This window comes from Misgurnus anguillicaudatus, chromosome 19 (assembly GCF_027580225.2).
Source record: "Misgurnus anguillicaudatus chromosome 19, ASM2758022v2, whole genome shotgun sequence".
Taxonomy (NCBI): domain Eukaryota; kingdom Metazoa; phylum Chordata; class Actinopteri; order Cypriniformes; family Cobitidae; genus Misgurnus; species Misgurnus anguillicaudatus.
Window position 1 is genome coordinate 34,451,023 of NC_073355.2, and position 20,852 is coordinate 34,471,874.

Below are 20,852 nucleotides of genomic sequence, written 5' to 3' on the forward strand. Positions count from 1 at the left end.
ATGTTGTGGAGTCTTGACTCGGACTCAATTAACAATCGATCTCTGGTCTTGACTCGGACTCGAGTTGGACTACAACACACACATGTTATAGAGGGAAATAACAAAGCAGGAATATATACACTTTAATATTTACTATGGTAAAGTTAAAAACACTATAGTATCTGGGAAATTTACTACAGCTTACTATAGTACGCCTATATGTTAAAGTATGCTACAAAGTATCCTATTTTTCATGCGAGTTCCTAAAACTTTAATGACAATTTTTTCTTAAGAAAACTGTGAAGTCAAAACTGTTCTGCTTTTAATTTACACACTTAACTGATTTTAATATAGACCCTTTAATATATTTTAATAAATTCACAACATATATGTTTATTAAAATCAATCGTATCGATTTTTGTCCCTCCCACGTGTAAAACTACAACTCCCATGATGCTTCACTCGTTCAGTCGGAATTGGCGGGTCGCTGTGCGGTTTCGTGTAGCCTATCTTTTGTCTGACCCTCCATAGAAACTCGGTACAATATTACAGAAAGCAGTAAAATATTAACAAAACGCGTCCTACGGTCGACGGTTAACGAAGATCTAGCGCAACTGAACTGCTTACACTGCAGTTTTCTTCGTCTTAATTTATTATTTCACAGGTAAGTGACGCTTTTTTCAGACTCAAAACAACTAACGTTACAGGATTGTTTTCGCTTTAAAGCCGCGATCTGTAAATCAATGCATGGTGTTTTTTTATGATCATTCGGAATCAAAACACGCATTTTAAAGAGCTTTAAGCGATCAGTTGGTCTTGACATCTATTGAACAATAGTGCAATATGTGTCTTGTTTTTAAACTCGGATCCAGGTCAACATGGAGAAGTGAGCGACCATGCTTTTGCAACATTAGCCACGAGGCTAGTGTCTTCTGTATGACTTCTTATTTTTTGCTTTATAAATGTCAAATGAATAGGCGGAGTGTTTACTTAATCATTTAGTAGACCACATACAATTATTTGCACGTTTCATGATGGTTAATAGCTTTTTGGCTAATAGTTGCAAAAAGGTCAGGATAGCTCAAGAACTCTGCACGAGAAAGAAACGCCTTCCTCGTGCACACAGCTGTGCACATGTGCTAAATGACACGGACTGTTTTTAACGTCTTTTGGATGTGTCTTACATTAACAATTCAATACATATATCTTAAATCTGGGATTATTGGCGCTGTGATTTATTTTACGGAGGGTAATGACTCGTGGCTACAATAATGGGCCGAAAGCTCTGGCGCCGTTAAGGCGCGTGCGCGCAGCCGGAAGTTACATTTCGCCACGCGCAATGTTTGTTTGCGCTACGATTTCTTAAAAAAATATATGTTCTGCTTTGATCTAAAAATGTAAAATATATTTGCATTAACTAAACTTACATGAATGGTGGAAAAAGTAAAAGCCTATTGACTGTTTTTATTCATTTAAGTTAATAGGCTCAGCATTAGGTTATTTCACAGCCCGTTTTTTTGACAACTTGAATTTTCAACCTGTTGTCTCTAGGTAAATCGATTTTAGAACAAAAATACCGTATTATATATAAGTATTTTTTTATAGTAAGATGTAGTATATCATTTGTATATGTTTTTAGTCTTACCATAATATATTATGGGGCTGTTTCCCAGACAGGGCTTAATCATAGTCCTAGACTAAAATGCATGTTTGAGCTGCTTTCATTTCAAAACATCTTGTACTGACATATCTTAAAGGAAAACACCACAGTTTTTCAATAGTTTACTATGTTCTTACGTCAACTTAGACGAAATAGCGCTGCCTATCTTTTTTAATGCGTGCACTTGATCTTTGTGCAGCGTGTTGTGAGTGTGTTGGCATTTGGCCTGGCCCCATTCATTGCTTGGGATCCAGGCAGGGATGGATTTAGAGGCTACCGAGCATTTCAGTTTTTTCCCTATTTGGGGACTGATGCATGAGTGGTTGCACAGGTAAGTATGGTGGCACAAGATTTATTAAGAAATGAGAACTATATTGTATGGTGGAAGAGCACTTATAATGCACCATTTCGAACCTCTGGCGCAGTAATATTGATGGAAGTTTGAGCGAGAAAGGGAATAGTCACGAGTGATGATATTACTGTGCCATGGTCGAAGTGCTGCAAACTAAGTGCTCTTCCGCCATAACAATATAGTTAGAATTTTTTATCTGCTTAAAAATCGCCACGTTTTATTTTGTGCCACCATGCTTACTTGTGTAGCTACTTATGTAGCAGATCTTAAATGGGGAAAACATGGAGGTGTTTGGTGGCTTCTGGGTTCATCCCTGTTTGGATCCTAGGGGATGAGTGGGGCTGGGCTAAATGCTAACACATTCACCACGCGCTGTACAAAGCTTAAGTGCACGCAATGAAAAAATATAGGTATGTATTAATTTGTCTAAGTTGAGGTTATAACAGGAAAACATTAAAAAACGGTGGTGTTTTCCTTTAACATATATGAGTGCCACTGCTGTGCATCTTAAGACAAAACTGTGTTGTTTTTGGTATGGTTTGTTTGTAAAAACTGCTTAAATGTCAATATAACAGTTTTTAAAATGCCAGCCAATAGTGTGAAAAATGCCCAATACCAATTATTTGCAGATATATCAGTAGTACATAATAGTAAATCCTACAAAATACTGTAGTATAGATTAACAAAGCATAGTTATGTAGGTTATTGTGGGAAAGTTCTCACTTATCCATTGCAGCAATATACAACTGTGCAGTTTTTGCAACAGAATGCAATTCACAAAGCCAAATTTATGACCCATGCGCCATGTGATGTTTTGCAAGCCTTGTAGTTTGATGCATTATGTTTTTAAGTAGTCTTACCCATCATTAGTCTGCATGGGTGAGCTTTAAAACAATTTAAAAGGAGCTCACCACCATTAAATGCTTTGTTAAAGCCATTAAACTGTTATCCGCAGTGCTGTATAATTTTACCTCTTGTCATTTTATTTCTTTCCTTGTTATTCCATCCCTAATACCTTATGAACCCTGTCCCTTCCCCTTACCTCCTCTAATCCACACTTTTACTCTGTTCAGCACTGTTGACGTTGACAAGGAACCGGAAGGTTCCGCAGATCCTCCTCCTCGACGAGCATGAGCCAACCTACAGACACAGCTAGTAGTGATGCTCCCAGCGTCACCGAAGGTGTCTTAAAACTTACTCCTCAGATCCTGATCTTCTGTGCTGTCTTTCTTTAAATATGTCTGGGGAGAGGGTTTTCTTGCAGCTGTTGAAATGATCTCCTGTGATGATTATTTAAACGCTTTGTTTTGTGTGCCCTTATGTCAGCATGCGTTGGTGAATTATAGCAGTGGTTGTGTACTGTAGATTTGTGTGTATTCGCTGAAGTAATATGATCAATAGTAGGATATGTCATTTGGACTCCTGATTGGCTGATGAAGTTTTGCAAAGTCTGTTTTGTGTTGATGGTTAGGGTGATCATGTAATACCAATATTAATGCAATTTGAATGTTTATTTAAAATACAACATTAACTTCAGTTCAGTTTGCATATGTTATAAAATGAATTGTTTTTATTGACCAAATTTAGAGTTAATATTCCCCAAATTATGTCAGTAACTGCAGAGTATATTCAAATGTATTGTTCTCTTACTACTGAGAAATTCAATAATAAGTGTCACATGGTTTTACTCAGCTTGCATATGCCCTGCTTGGAATGTCATACTGGAAATATGATGTCATCTCACAGATTTGTTTAAACGTCTTGAAGGAATATTTCACTAAAATATGAAAATTCCCTCATAATTTACTCACCGGCTCATGCCATCCGACTTATGTATGACTACATATCTTATGTTAAACGCAAACAATTTTATATTAAAATGACCATTTATATAGTGACTTGAATGTTAAAAAAAGGGCTTGGTATCAATTCAGATGTTCCGAATCGATTCGATTTCGATTAATAAGCTATCAGATTGATTCGATTTCGGTTCTCGGACCGGTTTTTATACTCGATTCTCGGTTCAACTCAATGAATATAGATTAAATACTTTATTTATAAAAAAAACTGGGTTATTAATAAAAAGAAATTAAGACCCACCAACCTGTATATTACACTTTTTTATTTTAGGTACACTTGGGTACATTAAAACAGAACCCATCTCTAATTTTCAAATGCATACAATTATGTTAAATATAGGGGTGTAACGGTACTCAAAAATCACAGTTCTGTGCGTACCTTGGTTTTGAAGCCATGGTCGGTTTATTTTCGGTACAGGAAGGGGGGAAATACAAGCATTAAACTTCAGGTTGTTTATTATTATAAACTTTTTTTAACAATTTGTTTTTAAACACTTTTTATTAAAATATAATATATAAAATAAAAAAGAATAAATAAAATACTGCTGCAAAGTTTTTCACTAAATAACATACATTTTACATTATTTTATAACAGTAGGTAACTCTTTTCTTAATTTTCTCTTAAACTTTTTCTACTAAAACCTTGCACTAAACTAAACAAACAAATTCAATTCCTGAATACATTTATGAACTATAAGTCTACATTTTTCCACCAAAAAATTTTCCTGTTTTGATTTATTTTTGATTTTTTTTAAGTCGCAGTATTAAATTGGTTAAGTACCATCTCTGTATACAAATAATATTACTGCTCTATGTGTAACTGCATAGCAACACATTTTAGACGCGACACGTATGCGGCCCCGTAAACGTTTACATCAATAATCAAACTAAGTAAATAAAAATCTTTCTGCGGGCCGAATTATGTTATATGTTTGACAGAAGACTTGCGCTGAACGCAGAGACTTCCGCAACTTAATATGTTCGCGTGGAAACGCACACAACACATTATGTTCCACCTATGTTGTGCACACAAAAGATTGCATTCAGCCATTCGGTACAAATGTGCACCGTGCCGAAAGCCCTGTACCGGAACGGTTCGGTACGAATACACGTACCGTTACACCCCTAGTTAAATACAAAACAATTTTGATGCAAGATGAAAAATGTATGCTGAAAAGTCAAAACAGTCGCATTCCTTGATTAAACACGATCAGGTTATTTCATTAAAAATAAAATCGATTTGTGGCCTTCGAGAATCGATTTTTAATCAACCACGTTTAAAAAACGATTAATCAGAAAAAAATGTTTTATATTAGTGGAATATATGCATCTTTATTTTACCTCAGAGCTACTTTACTGATGGTTGAATGCACTTTTTCAACTTTGTCTAGTTGATCCTCATATAAGAAGATAACATAATGGCATTTTAATATAAAAACGTATATGTTTGTGTTTAACTGAAAAATGAAGTCATACACCTGAAAGGGCACACGGGTATTTTCATATTTTGATACACTAAGCTTATTCCTTTGAGGCGTGTCTGTGTTTTTATTTGTTAGTATATGTAGTTAGCAGTTTGATTTAGGTGCTTGTACCTTTAGATTGGTAGCTGAATAAATTCGTGCTTAAAGAAGTTGTTGGTTGAACGACGAAACTGAAACCTACACATGTTTATGCTCTTGAATGTGAAAACAAATCATTAATCAGTTTGATTTTAAACATCAGTCAAGATATGTGCAGAATTTCTACAGCAAAAATATAAATGTAAAGTTGCTTTCTGCTGACAGACTTTGACTTTTGCTCACTTGTTGTAATTGACATGTTCACACATGCGCCCTGGGTCACTATTTGTGGTGTTTCATTTTTCTTAATTTTTCACGTTTGAACATTGCAAAATGTGATGGTTCTCGTGACGAGACTGACTCTCCTCTTCTCCGCTGTCGTCTTCGCAGACGTCAAGCTGGCGGCCGCCGCAGGAAAGAAACAGAACAAGAAGAAGGAGGTTGTAGAGGAGGAAGAGGAGGAATATGTGGTGGAGAAGGTTCTGGATAGAAGGGTTGTAAAGGGAAGAGTGGAGTTCCTGCTTAAATGGAAAGGATTCACACAGTATGTAACAAAAATTAAGCAGGATTTCTACAGTCTTTTTTTTTATAAAGGCAATGCTTTTTAGGACATTTCACTTTGATTCCTCCATGTGATTAAATAATGCATATGCCTTTGCTTAGTGATGACAACACATGGGAACCAGAGGACAACCTGGACTGTCCTGATCTCATCGCTGAATACATGCAGTCACAGAAAGCAGCAAGCGATGAGAAGAAAGATGGTAGCGGAAAAAGGAAAGGGGAATCCGACACAGATGCTGGAGAAGACAGTCGACCCAAGAAAAGGAAAGATGAGGTTAGTTGGGATCTTTCTACTTGCCATTTTGCCCACCATTGTTGTTTTCTAATTGCTTTGGACAAAAGAATCTGCTAAATGTAAATCTCTAAACTCAATAGCAGTTGTGACTTGTGATTTTTCTTTCTTTTTTATTAGATTTTGATGTATTTTCTACTCGTGTCTTTTATAGTACATTTTACAAAGCATCTTTTAAATTTAGTTGGGTACATTGCTGACAATACAATTGTATCCACCTTTTACCCCACTAGCAGTGGCCCTTTTTATACATATGGCGTTTATTTAAGTTACACATCTTTTCAGGACATGGAAATAAAATCCTGGTGCCCTGACATGATCACAGTAGAAGGATATAGTTTTATTTATTACAATAAAGAAATGACCCATATCGCATGTAATATTTATAACATACATAATTTATTCTTTTACATCTATTTGTAGGACATGCATATTGCTCACTTTGTGAGTTTGCAAGACTCCTGAGCAGAAATCAGAATAAATATCAATTCTTTTTCAGAAGACCGTTAATAATAATAGTCATTCTCAATGTTTTTCAGCAAGAAAAGCCAAGGGGCTTTTCAAGGGGCTTAGATCCTGAACGCATCATTGGTGCTACAGATTCCAGCGGCGAGCTTATGTTTCTAATGAAGTGGTATGTAAAGGTCTATTCAAAATAGTTAAAGATTGTTTTTTTTTTTCTGGATAACCAAGGTTGAAAAACAGACTGATAACAAATGATATGTAGGTTTTAGCCATATAATCAAGTATATAATCATAGTGCATATTAAGAGGCAGTATTATCCCCTTCTGACATCACAAGGGGAGCCAAATTTCAATGACCTATTTTTTCACATGCTTGCAGAGAATGGTTTACCAAAACTAAGTTACTGGGTTGATCTTTTTCACATTTTCTAGCACTGGGGACCCAATTATAGCACTTAAACATATAAAAAAGTGAAGTTTCCATTTATATGTCCTCTTTTAACGAAATCCAGCTTTAGACAAACACACTTGAACAACTCCGCTGCTACCCGGATAAACAAACTATATCCATTGTTTCCATAATGCTGGATTCATTGTAGGGATGCACCGATACCACTTTTTCCGATTCTGAGACCAGAATTTTGAGCAGCGGCTGATACCTTTACCTACCGATCCGATACAACTGTATTTTTCTTGAACAATTTAAAATTACACACACAAAATGTTAAGTGTGTATAGTGCTTTCTGCTACATCTAGTACAGGGATGGGCAACTTCGGTCCTGGAGGGCCGGTGTCCTGCAGAGTTTAGCTCCAACTTGCCTCAGCACACCTGCCTAAAAGTTTCTAGTGTGCCTAGTAAGACCTTAATTGGCTGCTTCAGGTGTGTTTAATTATGGGTGGAGCTAAACTCTGCAGGACACCGGCCCTCCAGGACCGAAGTTGCCCATCCCTGATCTAGTATAATATAGTTACATTTAAGAAACAATAATTTCAAATGATTTACAATTTACAAGAACATTAGTAATTATTAATCATGGCAGTGTTTAGGAGAACATATAATAAGCACGTTTGATCAAATAAATATGCTAAATTATCCTTAATTGCGCAAAACTGTCACAGTAAAAAAGCTTTAGTGTGTAGATGATTCTTTTGGGAATTATGCGCTTGTCCAGACTTTTTATGCACATCCCTGGTGCAGAATTGATGTGCCTAAATCATCCTGTACGCTACAATTATGTGCTTCCTGGGCGCAGAATTGATGCACTTGAAGCATCCTCACATGGGAATCTTCTCTCCGCAATGGAAAGTTGAATACTGTTAAAAACAAAGAGAATAGATGCATCATGTGCTCAGCATCCATCCAACTGCTTACTGAGACTTTATAAAATCAGATCTTAAAAATAGCCTACAGTTATCGTGTGTGCATGTGTGAATGACGTGCTCATCCGTCCACTTCACCAGTGCATTAACCCAGTTGCGAGTACAGAGTTTAGCATGGTCCACGTTCTGTTTGGTAGCGCCAAACCCGGTTTTTACCTAGTGTACCCAAAGCAGGATCGGACTCAGGATATTTGTTTTTCTGCCCTTGCTCTACAGGAAGAATTCTGATGAGGCAGACCTTGTTCCAGCTAAGGAAGCTAACGTTAAGTGCCCACAGGTAGTCATCTCCTTTTATGAGGAGCGACTGACATGGCACTCCTACCCTTCTGAAGAAGAAGAGAAGAAGGACGATAAGAACTAACGGTATGAGAGAGGGGTGGAGAAGCTGCAGAGGGGGTTGTGACATGGGCGATGGTAAAGATGCGTCAACAGAAGCCCGTCGGCTCTTTTTAACTATCATACGATTAAACCACGACTCATCATGTTTGATATTTAGATGTGCAGTCAACTTTAGGGGGCGAACGGATTTTGACCATTGTTACAAACAAATGCTGTATTTCTTTGGTTGTTGGATTATGGGAAATGGAGTGTATAGGCTGCAGTAGTTCTGTTGATGTTTCTGTAAATTAAGGTGGTGAATGTCTAATTAGGTATATGCTTAATGCAACACCCTCATACCTTCTGTGTATTACTAACAAGGCCATTCAATTTTTTGGCCTTGTTTTCTTCACTTGTTTCTCTGTTTGTTTTCTTAATGTACATACTTTTGTCCTCAAAGTCCAGACTTGTTTTTGTCACCTTATTAGCAAGCAAATTGACATGTGTCACAGTCTTACCGTTTAGCAGTATTTCAGAATTTATATATGTAGTTTGTTTACAGTATCAAGCTCCTATTTATTCATTCACCACTTGTCTATTCAACTTCTTTTCCCATAATCCCATATAAACTTGTATTTTTACCTTTTGTCATTGTTTTTTACCAGTTGCAATACTGCGTAAAGAAACAATGTGTTCTTTATTATCAAGCTTCACTGACTAATCCTTTTAAGTTTTTATATGCTAAATAATGTCTGCTAGACCTTATTCCTATATGCTTAAAATGAAAATTTTCCCAGTATACTGTTTTAGCTTTGTACTTTGGGACGATCAAGTACAAGCGCACAGAGTAGAATGTACTACATAACTTTTTTAAAAACTTGTAAAATGTGTATTTCATATATCAAAATTCATAGTGGGATGAACAAGGTATACACTGTAAAAAGTTAAAGTTGGAACTTAACAAATTAAAAAATTTAAATTGGCACCTACCTAAAAAATAGATTTTTTTCTAACTTACCAATTTAAGTAATTTAAGTAGATCCAAGTTTCACTTTTTCAGTGTACCCTACAAATCACATCTGCACCAGCGTAAATATAAAGATACTGTAAAATTTGTCAGGGTTAATTATTGTTTTGTTCACATTTTCAAAAAATTTGCATTCTGCTGTGTACCAAAAGTACTTGTTAGTATTGCTAATCAGTAATGTGACTGCATTATCATTAATCTCTGATTGTCTGTCTTTTCTCTTTGTAATGTGTAATGTTTAAAGCATGACGTTTCTTTTCACCTTTTGGGGAAATGTTTATTTCATTCAAAAAATAAAACTTTTTTTATTAGTTCTGTTGTAACCTGTGTTTATTTACAAAATGTTCGAACGCAGTAAAAACACATGATAATAAAAATGTATACCTTGTGATGCAGGGTATGTCGCTTTAGATAAAAGCATCGGTCCAAAAGCATGTAAATTTAAACAAAATGTGTTGATAGTTCTTTTTAGTAAGGTCAGGTTTTGATTTGTGTATAGATTTACGAATAAAAACATTTTAGAAGACCCCAGACAATAAATAGCTTAATTCAAACAACAGAGAAAAATTCAATCACCAATAACAAATTCACGGCAAAATATTACAAACAACTGAATATAAAAAATTTTAATTATTTACAAGTGGTCTTTTGACATACGTACATTGAACTTTTGGGTTACAGCAGTGGTTTTCCCAACTTTCCGGCACAGCCCCACCCAACCCAATGTTAGGTGCATCACTTTGCACCCCCCCCAAAGAAAATTCGTAACATAAAACAATCTCAAACTTTAGAATTAAATAATACAATGTAGTGCTGTTGGTTAGCAGCCTTATGTTTCTGAGCAGAGTCAGAAATTAACTTTTTGGCTCACCTGCCACGGGGACTGGTAGATTAAAAAATCCACCAGCCAAACACATTTTTTACCGGCCAGAATAATAAAGCCTTTTTTTGTCATGTACATTAATTTAATTTGCTATATTCATGGCAGGGCTCGCAAAATTTCAAAATCCCTGGTAGTCCTTCGGGCAGGCACTCTTCAGTTTTTGGTAGCCCGAAATGAATGCAAGTAGCCCGAATAAAAAATACAGTACTTTTAATGTAGAATATTAAGACAAAACATCTATCAAAACACAAATAACACATATCAAATTTCAGTACATATCAATCATCAGTACAAATATTAACTGAAGTCACAGATAAGAAAATGCCACTTGACTTTGTGGGCATAGCACAGGCTTATTCAATTAGTTTTACCACAGGCCAAATTTTGCCAATACAAAGCCAATAGGGCATCTAACCACAATGTTTAATCTGCTATTCTTGTTGTTGTTTTGATGCTGTTGTTTTCTTAACAAACAAAAAGACTGGATTTCCATGTAAACCAACTTTTCCTGCTCATCCCCACACCAGATATACTCACCATTTATAGTGGGTCACAAAACTCACAGTTTGGATCATCCAGTTACAGATTGGATAATTTTTTCGATTAGAAAAACAGGGGCTACTGTCGCTTTAAGAGCGATTCTGCACAGAGTCACTCTCTTCACTGCCAGTACAATCTATATCACTTTAAAGCTTGCTGCGAGAGATTTCATTTTCTTCCGTGAGGATAGTTATGACTGACAGGACGAAGTTGGAGGATTTGCCCAACAAATCCATGACAAATCATGACGGATTGCTTCCTGTACTGCGTCTTTTCGCGCGATCGCGAAAGTAAAACTCGAGCGCACGCTAAAACGTATTTTAAATACACAATGTCTGAATTTCATACACCATTATTACCCATCCAAATCTGTGAAAGAATGCATAAGCATTTAAATATATATTTTTCCTGCCTATAAGTCAAGATAGTCCGATGGGCAGGGCGGGGATGCATTTTGATAGCTAATATGCAGCAGATAGCTGCACGCCAAAGTGGAATTTGGCGTATGTATTGCACGAGTTTAACACATCGTGCTATTTATACGCAACCTCAGGAGACTGGGTAGGCAGACCGCAAGTTACCTGCAGTACTAGCTAGCAACAGACCGTCTCTAGTGCGAGACTTGGAGCGTAGAGACGTTCTGTGGCTAGCTCACCTTGTTCCCACATTAGTTACTGGCAAACACATTATATTGCATTAATATTTTGGTATGAAAATCACCCGCCAGTGTGGCGGGTAGCCTTTTGAATTTAGTCGCCAAACGGAAAATTTACCCGCATTTGGCGCTTGGCGGGTGTTAATTTCAGACCCTGTTTCTGAGGTTTATACAGAATTTATGATAAATTAATGTATTTTATAAAATGAAATAAAACTGCCCCCCAGCACCATCTCACGTCCCCAGTTTGAGAAACATTGGGTTATAGAAATTTAATTGTGAATTCGCCAGACAGCTCAAACATGCCGCCATTGAACAAGGAGCGCACTAATGTTAATAGTTTGTGTTCCCTTAGGTGAACAATAGATAATACTCATTGGGTGGGACCTGATAACTTCAGGGTTAAGGCAAAAAGCCATAGTTTTAAGTCAAGTAACTTTGATACTTGGGAATACCCTGCGTGTTCTCGCATTCCTCAGAACCTCTGGCAAGTTGTGCCACTTGTTTTATGTGCCAACACCATCATCAGGACAGTAGATCTTCAAGAATGATCCCTCAAGTAAAAAATACCCTGCCTTGTGCCTATTTCCCTTGGAAAACTGAAAAACCAGCAGGTAGACCTGGCTACAGAGAGCATTCCTGCTAAGTCTGTATTATTAGATCCTCTAATATAATTGTTTGTCACGCAGGACTAACAAGCATTATGACTTTCGCTTCTTGTCTTTTCTTTTAAGTTTACGTCTAGAGTGGGAGTCAGATCTACGTGAAACGAGTTCAACCGGCCTGGTGCCGTCTTCCTGCGAGGTGAAGCTGTATTCAGAGCAGAGCGACCCTTGTTCCTCTCTTAGTCTCTCACAGACTTCTTGATACAAGCTGTTAATACGTCCCTTGATGTCCCTGACTGAGCGACAGATTTCAGTGTTTTCCCTGAGCAGTCTGGCACGATGACGGCGCAGGCCGTCCACGTTGCGCTCCAGTCCCAGTAAGACATCCAGCTTCCTGCGCCGACAGTTCTGAGCAGCCATTTTGTTTTTTCCTCTACGTCGTATGTCTCTGATAAGTGTGATCTGGGCATCACTGAAATGATATTTTGAAAGTAGCTGATTAAACTCTTCAACGGGTAAGTTAATGAGAAATTCGTTGGGGAACGGGATGTTCAACGCACGTGCACGTTTCTCGTCACGGCTGGACATGTGTTCCAGGATTTTCCCCTTTGGCGACTCGTCAAAAGAGTGTTTCGGGGATTTCTTTTGGATGGAGTTTCGAGGCTGGTTGTAGGTATGATCATGTCCAATGTACTCAAGCCACGGGAGATTATGGAACTGTCTGGCTTCCAAAAAACTACCATGACACATTTTGGTTTGTTCTGGTGTGTAGCCATCGGCACCTATTGCTTCCTCCTCTTCTTCCTTAATATGGGTGAACCCCACAGCTCCTTCTTCGGGCATTACATTGGGGAGTGGGCTGGTTGGTGATGAAGAGCATGAAGATGATGAATCAGAAGATTTAGACCCACTGGGTGAAGTGGGACTTTGGCTATAGTCAAGTGATAAACCAGAGTCAGAATCTGCTCGGTTGTTCGCTTCAAATTGGAGAAACTGAGATTGGCTTAATTCTTCTAGGGTCAAATCCATTAAACTAATTTCATCAAGCATGGCTTCTTCCAGCAGAGGATCTAAATGGCTTGACATGCTTTGTTGCTCAAACACTGTAGATGGTGGGTAGTTGCTGCTAACTGAACTATTCATTCCAGGGGTTAGAAGGAGATTTATAATATCAGAGTCTTCAAATGGGGTGTTTATATTAGAAGACGTTTCCAAGCTTGAGTTATTGTTAATGCAACCGGATGCTTCCAAGCCGATACTGTTTGTGCCAAGACCTTCGGTGGATCCTGGGAGAGTTGCCTGTTGAAGGCTAACATCCCGATGAATGAAGTTTTCCACAGATTCAATATTCCTGTCTGATTCACTGATATTGTGGTGAGAATTGTCTATTGTTTCACCTGTATCCATTTCCTGTGAGGATAACAAAAGGTAAAACTTACAAAAAATGTATTTAGACTTTTAGAACAATACCTTAACTTTTGAGGCCTAAAAGAAAGGTGGTTGTCAGTGATTACCTGTGATTCCATGATAGCCAAAACATCTTGCCATTGTTGCTCTATGCTGAATGGGGAATCATCTTCAGGCAACAATGGAGAGATGATGGGCTGCTGGTACTGAAGTGTGTGTTCTTCCACGCTTTGTACATCAGGACCTGTTGACTGCAAGAATGAATACATTAGAGAAATGCTGGACTACTGTAAATAGCTTTGTGAAAAACTAAATTAGAGCAGTGGTTCCCAAACACGATGACGTTTGAAATGTCAGTTTTATTAAAGCCTGTACCTCTGGATCATCTCCTGGGAGGAAGGTTGTATCGATGAGACGTAAGCACTCTTCAATGGAAAGAGACACGTCCTGTCTTACACCTGACAACTGAAAGAGAACCTTGAGTGAGCTTGAGGAAAAGCTTGAATAAATTCTCGTATCACTGTCATCTATCAAGGTCACACCACATTGCACTGTTTTGGAATGTGGAAAGTCGTCTTCAATGTCAACGACTAACAAGCTTTATATTTAGAAATACAAGTAACCTTTGTAAGCCTGCATTTAAGAATTTAGTGCTGAAATCTATTTACACACCTTTATTTATGCATTTAAAGGAAAACACTGCAGTTTGTTCTTACCTCAACTTAGACGAATTAACACATACCTATCTTTTTTCAATGCGTGCACTAAATCTTTGTACAGGGTGTCATGACTGTGTTAGCATTTAGCCTAGCTCCATTCATTCAACGGACAGTATCAAGCGTTCCTCCATGTTGAATGAGTGACTCCGGGCGGGGCTGCCGCCACAGCAGCAAGCAGGCTCCTGATTGGTTAACACGGAGCGAAAATCTGCCAAAGTTAAAATTTTTCAACTCAAGCGTCAGCCGCAAATTCACGTCAAACGCAAAATGCACAAAAAGCACCATTCGCGCTTACCACGCCAGATGCTCAATTCGCGCAAACTAGTCGTGCATTGAAATCACTCGCGCTTGACGCCTCTAACACGCCTAGTGTAAACGCAGCATTAGGATCCAAACAGGGATGACTTCAGAAGCCACCAAACACTTCCATATTTTCCCTATTTAAAGAGTAGTAGTGTAGTAGTTACACGAGTAAGTATGGTGGCACAAAATAAAACGTGATTTTTAAGCGGATAAAAAATGAGAACTATATTGTATGGCAGAAGAGCACTAAGTTTGGAGCACTTCGACTTTGGCATGCAGTAACATCATCACTCTTGACTACTCCCCCTCTCGCTCAAACTTCCGTCAATATTACTGCGCCAAAGGTCGAAGTGCTGCAAACCAAGTGCTCCTCCGCCATACAACAGTTCACCCCGTTTAATTTTGTGCCACCATACTTACTCGTGTAACTACTCATGTAACTACTCTTTAAATAGGAAAAACATGGAAGTGTTTGGTGGCTACTAAATTCATTCCTGTTTGGATCTTAAGGAATGAATGGGGCTAGGCTAAATGCTAACACATTCACGTTGTGCTGTACAAAGATTAAGTGCACGCATTGAAAAAAGATAGGGATGTATTAATTAATCTACATTGAGGTAAGAACATTGTAAAATATTGAAAAATGGTGGTGTTTTCCTTAAAATAATTCTCGTGGGAAATGCTTGGGTGTGTTTTATGTATTTTACATACATATTTCTAGACTTCATTATACTGCTGGATGCAAATATGACCATCCAGTCCTTCCCCCACCCCCCATACAGTATGTGTAACGTAGATGTCAGAACTAAATGTAAGTGTAAATCAAATCTAAACATAATCTTATATTTGGTGCCTCTTTGTGGATATTTACATAAAGCTATCATACCTGTTCATTCGCTTCAAACATCTGGTTGTGAAATGGATTTGTGTTTCTCCAGCCATCCTGCATAAAATCCTCCTCATTATACATTTGAAGAGGTTGTGTTTCTGCATTTTCCACCTGGTCCGGATGATGTTCCTGTTCCCACAGTACATCTTCATCCTGCAAGTACAAAAAATCACAGTTACCTTTGTTTTTCTCATGGTCAGGCAGCCAGAAGGAAGAACAGAAACATTCCTGGTCAACAGATGTGTTTGCTTTACAGTCCATATCAGTTTAGCAATTATTTCAGGCCTGTGGATGCTTTAAATCTGCCCTTAGATGTCTGAGCCAGGGGTTTATGATGGCAGGGACCCCCACATACGACGAACCTTTAGCTGGGGACCCCTTTCCTTAAATTGGTATAACCATATTTCCTTATTATGTATACAGAAACATTTAAACTGTGTTAGATAGAAAGTAATTGTGTTATAGTGAAGTAAGCAAATTTGACACGCTTTTATAATCGGCTACAATTTTAGCTTTGTTTTTCTTCATTCAAATTTTCTGTAGACCCCTATAGAACCTTCTGGGAGACACTTGGGGGTTCTTAAATTTTTGGTCCTCAAATTTGAAACAACATGAATATCCAGATGGGCACAGACATTTAAGCTTGCTCTGTTATTATAACTTACACAAATCTAAACATATATAGAAGGCAATTGTCTACAGACAGATTTTGGCTATAAATACACGTAACCTTTCCCTGTTCTGGAGAGAGAGGGATTATTGAAAGCAATTGGTTTGTTGTGTCTTTGTTATTGAAAGTCTTCGGAGACAGATTTGGTCCATATGGCAACAACAAGGCAGATGACTGATGGGGGAATAACAAATCAGGCAATCCTGGGTTGCGGTTAGGGTAAAGGACCTTTGCCTTGGTCCTCACATACTGCCTGTTAAGTCACAGTCACTTGCTCAGTAGCCGGTAAACAGCATTGCGAAAGCTTGACTGCTCAGATTGCAAAACAAGCCAGGCTGCTGCTGTGGACGCCACGCTCCAAGCGAGCACATGCTTGGGCATATCTGTGTTCGAACTTTGGGGTCACAAGCCTGCCCGGTCAAGTACAGCTGAGCTTGTTTGAACTATACAGTGAAACAAAGAAAGGATTTGGGGGGTTTTCCCCCTCCCGTATTTCCATTTTTAGATGAAACTACATATAGAAAAGTTTATGTCTAAAAATAAGGTAAACATCAACAAATGCTCTATGTTTATTACTTATACAAAACATTTAGTTTATTTTGATGTTTTTATTAAACAATTTGATCCAGTAATATTTTGAGGTCAAGTTGAGGTCACGTGTAATAGGGACAAAAATGCAGCATTTTGTAGATAGCACAAGGAAACAACTCGGCCCTTGGTTCAGAAATAGCCATGTGGATCATGTGCATGGAAACCGGTCAAATCTGATCTGGTCTGTACATGCGGAAACTTGACAAACACATGTCAGCTGTTTCTAAGTACAGAGTCCTTACTCAATGGGGGAATTCGGTCAGTAGGTTCCAGACTGTTACCCCAATGGATGTGGGTGTGTGTGTGTGTGTGTGTGTGTGTGTGTGTGTGTGTGTGTGTGTGTGTGTGTGTGTGTGTGTGTGTGAAACATGTTTCAAAATGAAAAGCACCACTGGGAAAAAAGAAAGTAAAAGGTATCCTTTAAAAATCCCCCTAGCTATATCTCTGATTTATGTTCTTTATCTTTCGTTTTTTTCCACTTTGACAAATCAGTTTAATAAGTAGCGATAACACCCAGACAGCAGACGACTCTGGGCCAGATCCGCACCAAAGTCAGCAGCAGCCCGAAGTCGTCTGATGTCTGGGTTATTTGGCGAAACATGTCCCTTTTCATTCGAGAGCTCAAAACTGTTACAACTCTGTTTTAAACCCAGAAACATATCTTACATGCTAGCACACAGACCACCGATCTCATGTTAGCCCCCCTAATTCTCTTGGTGTCCTCAACCTCTCACAGTCACCAGAACACAACACATACAACAGTTAAATAACAAACGATGGGGAAACCCAGCCAAGCATGCCGTCCTAGACTCATATCAAATGGTTGAGGTTGCGCAACGCTCAGCTGTACAGTTCCTCAAGGCATAATTATGGACACATACTTTTGTCCAACTCAATAACAAATTCGACATCATATCCAGACAAGGCATTTCTGTTTATAGAACTGGAATTAGCATGCAGAGTTCTTTAATATGGTTAAGCTACTAGTATATGATTATTTGGGCATATTGTTATGTATTATGTCATCATTCAAGGTGTAATATATTCCCATTTTCATTAACTTATATCCAGGAACTTCCGTGTTTTTTCAGCTTATGAAATATCTAAAGGTTTAAAGGTAAAACACTTCCTTAATTTCTTGGATGCAACTTAAATCATAAATCACGTAGTAACCTTTCTCAGAAAATCAATAAAGTGTTCCTGTAGCTCAATTGGTAGACCACTGCATTCGCAATGCAATTGTCATGGGTTTCGATCCACAGGGAAAATGCATAGTGATACAAAATGTATAGATTAAAGCATCTGCCAAATTTTACAGAAATGAGCTTGAACATAAAAGATATTGCAAAGCAACTATTAAGCTTTTAAATAAATGTTAGATGGGTGTGTTGTGCTTATGTCTGTATGTTAATAGTAACTGAAACATTTAACTTAAACATTAAATACATGCTTTTATCTTTTAGCATACCTCTTTAAAGAGTTCATCATGTTCTGGATAATTGAGGTTTCTTGACATATGCCCAACAGCCCCAACAGTGTCATCCTCAGCAGTGTCATATCCCAGTTCTCCTACGCTCAACCTCATGCTCAGCTCTGAGGGGTCCTCCACATCTTCTAGTCCACCATCCTCAAGAAATCCCATCTGAGACGGAATGGGCACTCCGTTCTCAGGCTCTCTGTTGACCAACCAGGCCTGCAACTCCGGTGCTGGCACCTGCAGATGATCCAGGGAGCGTACCCAACTCAGAAGCCTGCGGGCTGTGAAGAACCCATCCAAATCAATGCTTTTCGGGTGGAGGCTATATCCATCTAGCATGTTTCGGAGGTTGTGGAATTGAGTTTGAGTTACAGATGAACTTGGGCCAACTAGGACTCTACCAAGAGGGGGCAGGTAAGGATCCACGTCCACGCGCATCCCAGCCAGACTGAGAAGAATAGCCACTTGGATGAGGCCGTCTGTGAAGTACTTCTTCAGGTCCAGCATGGTTGAAACCAATGCAGGGTCAAAGTCTAGTCTAAATGCGATTTGGAGAGTTTTCAAAAAGTCAACGTTACCTTGTATTATTTTTTAGTTCATTGTAAATAAAAGAGAAATCTGCCTTGGATAATCTGGTTTGAAAGCTGCAACAGACAAAAGTAAAACAGGCTAAAGTAAGTATGGCCACATTTTAAAGGGATAGTTCACCCAAAAATGAAAATTCTGTCATCATTTACTTGCTCTCATGTTGTTACAAACCTGTATACATTTCTTAGTTCTGAGGAACACAAAGATATTTTGAGAAATGTTTGTAACCAACAATGTTTGTGGACCCCATTGACTTCCATAGTATTCTTTTTTCCTACTATGGAGGTGAATGGGGTCCACAAAGGGTTTGGTTACAAACATTTCTCAAAATATCTTCCTTTGTGTTCATCAGAACAAAGAAATTTATACAGGTTTGTAACAACATGAGAGTGAGTGAATCATGACAGAATTTTCGTTTTTGGGTGAACTATCCCTTTAATTGTTGTGTGAAAGAAATTAAATTGAACGATACAATTATACCAACTCCCCAAACATGAATGAAGAAATGATAGACATAAACTTTTGTTCATAAACAGCGCCCATGACAGCCTACGGTATCGTTGCCCTACTTGTTTTTCATAAAATCAAGGCATTGGACACATTGAGTCACCTCATGACGTAATCAAAACACTTTCAGTGAAATACATAAACAGCCGAAAAACGTGACCCCTCGTTACATCATATTTACAGTTATTCATTTAGATGACTTTCACCCTAAACGACTAAAATTTTACATTATGTCTAAAGAGATAAACACAGTCTAAAAGTTTACAAGATAAGAAGTTGACAAGACAAGAAATAGATGGTGATAACATTTTACTTTTTACAGTGAAAAGTCATTTTTTCCACCACGATGAAGTAAATTATTATATTTTTATGCTGGCAGAAAATAAATGTAATGTATGAATAAATGAAATTTTATAACATTTTAAAGTGAACACTTTTATAAAGAAACGGTATAGCTACATTGAAAGCATGATTGATAAATTATAAGAACAATAACTGATTATGTATTTATTGATGAAATAGGTATTAAAAGTTTTGTTTACCTTGTCTACGGGAAAAGTTCCTGTAGTCTCTAGAATGTGAGAGAAGGTTGATCCTGTTGATGATTATGAATCACACAATGTTGCATGCGCTTTAATAGTGCGTGTATTTATAGAGCGCAAGTTGAGGAAAGTCTCCGCCCTGAATGACGTGTTCAGACTTTCGGTTTGCTTTTAAGTAAGACCGCTCATGCTCTCCCCATGTGTCAATGTTTGGGAAATTATATTATTTCTGTGAGGGAGAGAGCTTCCCCTCTTTTGATCATTCATTTTATAGACCATTGTAAACAACAACACTTCCTGTTTCAGTTTGGAACTGTTTTCTTTATTTCACATATCTTCCAAGATGTTTGTTTAACTTTTTAATTCATTTCTATTATGTTCTGTTGGTTGTATTTTATCCCAACGTTTATGTATAGTGTTAAAAACTGAAAAGTGCTTCTGGACCAGTGCTGTTTAACATCTTGCAAATTTTCTATTCTATATTGTTCTCTATATTGTGCTCTGACTGTTTAAATTGATCTAAAATTGGTGTTGCCTAATTTTTCTGTGCTGTTATGCTAAAGAGTGCATTTGCAGTCAGCTTAGTATTGCTTCACCCCTTGAAGCCCTGAGCATTTACAGCTTTCTGCCTCCTGTGGCGTAGGGAGTAAAATTTGGAGCCTGTCCTCTCAATCAAAGCAGCAGCAGCCGCCAGCCTATCGTCATTGAGGATTTTTACAAGTCCCTCCTCCACTCAAATGCATCCTCTATTCTGATTGGATGATCGGAGCCGAACCCCCTCTCCTTTTAAAAGCTCGAAACTCGCAGTCTTTTAATTATTTACATTAATTACAGATACACATAACCAAAGTTTCTTTCTAAAACGGATTAGAACAGACCAGATTACTTCAGAAAACTTTTACTCAATTCTTAAAAAAATCTCAGCATATGATTTTTAAATACAACACTTTTCTACTAGCATTAAAAAAGGGATATTGAAAGATCAGCCTTCATATCACTGACGTGCTACTTGTCATG

At 37.9% G+C, this 20,852-nt stretch overlaps 2 protein-coding genes across 3 annotated transcripts; one reads left to right on the top strand and one right to left on the bottom strand.

The window, feature by feature from the left end:
• The first annotated feature begins 435 nt into the window (after positions 1-435).
• On the top strand, positions 436-9,770 carry cbx1a (chromobox homolog 1a (HP1 beta homolog Drosophila)). Its single transcript, XM_055194566.2, has 6 exons — positions 436-643; positions 3,065-3,173; positions 5,803-5,956; positions 6,076-6,250; positions 6,808-6,902; positions 8,331-9,770. The coding sequence occupies exons 2-6, from the start codon at positions 3,122-3,124 to the stop codon at positions 8,473-8,475; spliced, it is 621 nt and encodes a 206-aa protein (XP_055050541.1). The 5' UTR covers positions 436-643; positions 3,065-3,121; the 3' UTR covers positions 8,476-9,770.
• Positions 9,764-19,980, bottom strand: nfe2l1a (nfe2 like bZIP transcription factor 1a). 2 transcript variants are annotated; one of them, XM_055194567.2, is made up of 6 exons: positions 19,836-19,980; positions 18,190-18,842; positions 15,458-15,613; positions 13,925-14,014; positions 13,657-13,800; positions 9,764-13,552 (listed from the first exon to the last, which is right to left on the bottom strand). In XM_055194567.2, the coding sequence occupies exons 2-6, from the start codon at positions 18,703-18,705 to the stop codon at positions 12,239-12,241; spliced, it is 2,220 nt and encodes a 739-aa protein (XP_055050542.2). In that variant the 5' UTR covers positions 18,706-18,842; positions 19,836-19,980; the 3' UTR covers positions 9,764-12,238. The 2 variants fall into 2 exon arrangements, with proteins under 2 accessions (XP_055050542.2, XP_073713635.1); XM_073857534.1 differs by having other exon boundaries at positions 18,190-18,736; positions 19,836-19,914.
• Positions 19,981-20,852: the final 872 nt, after the last annotated feature.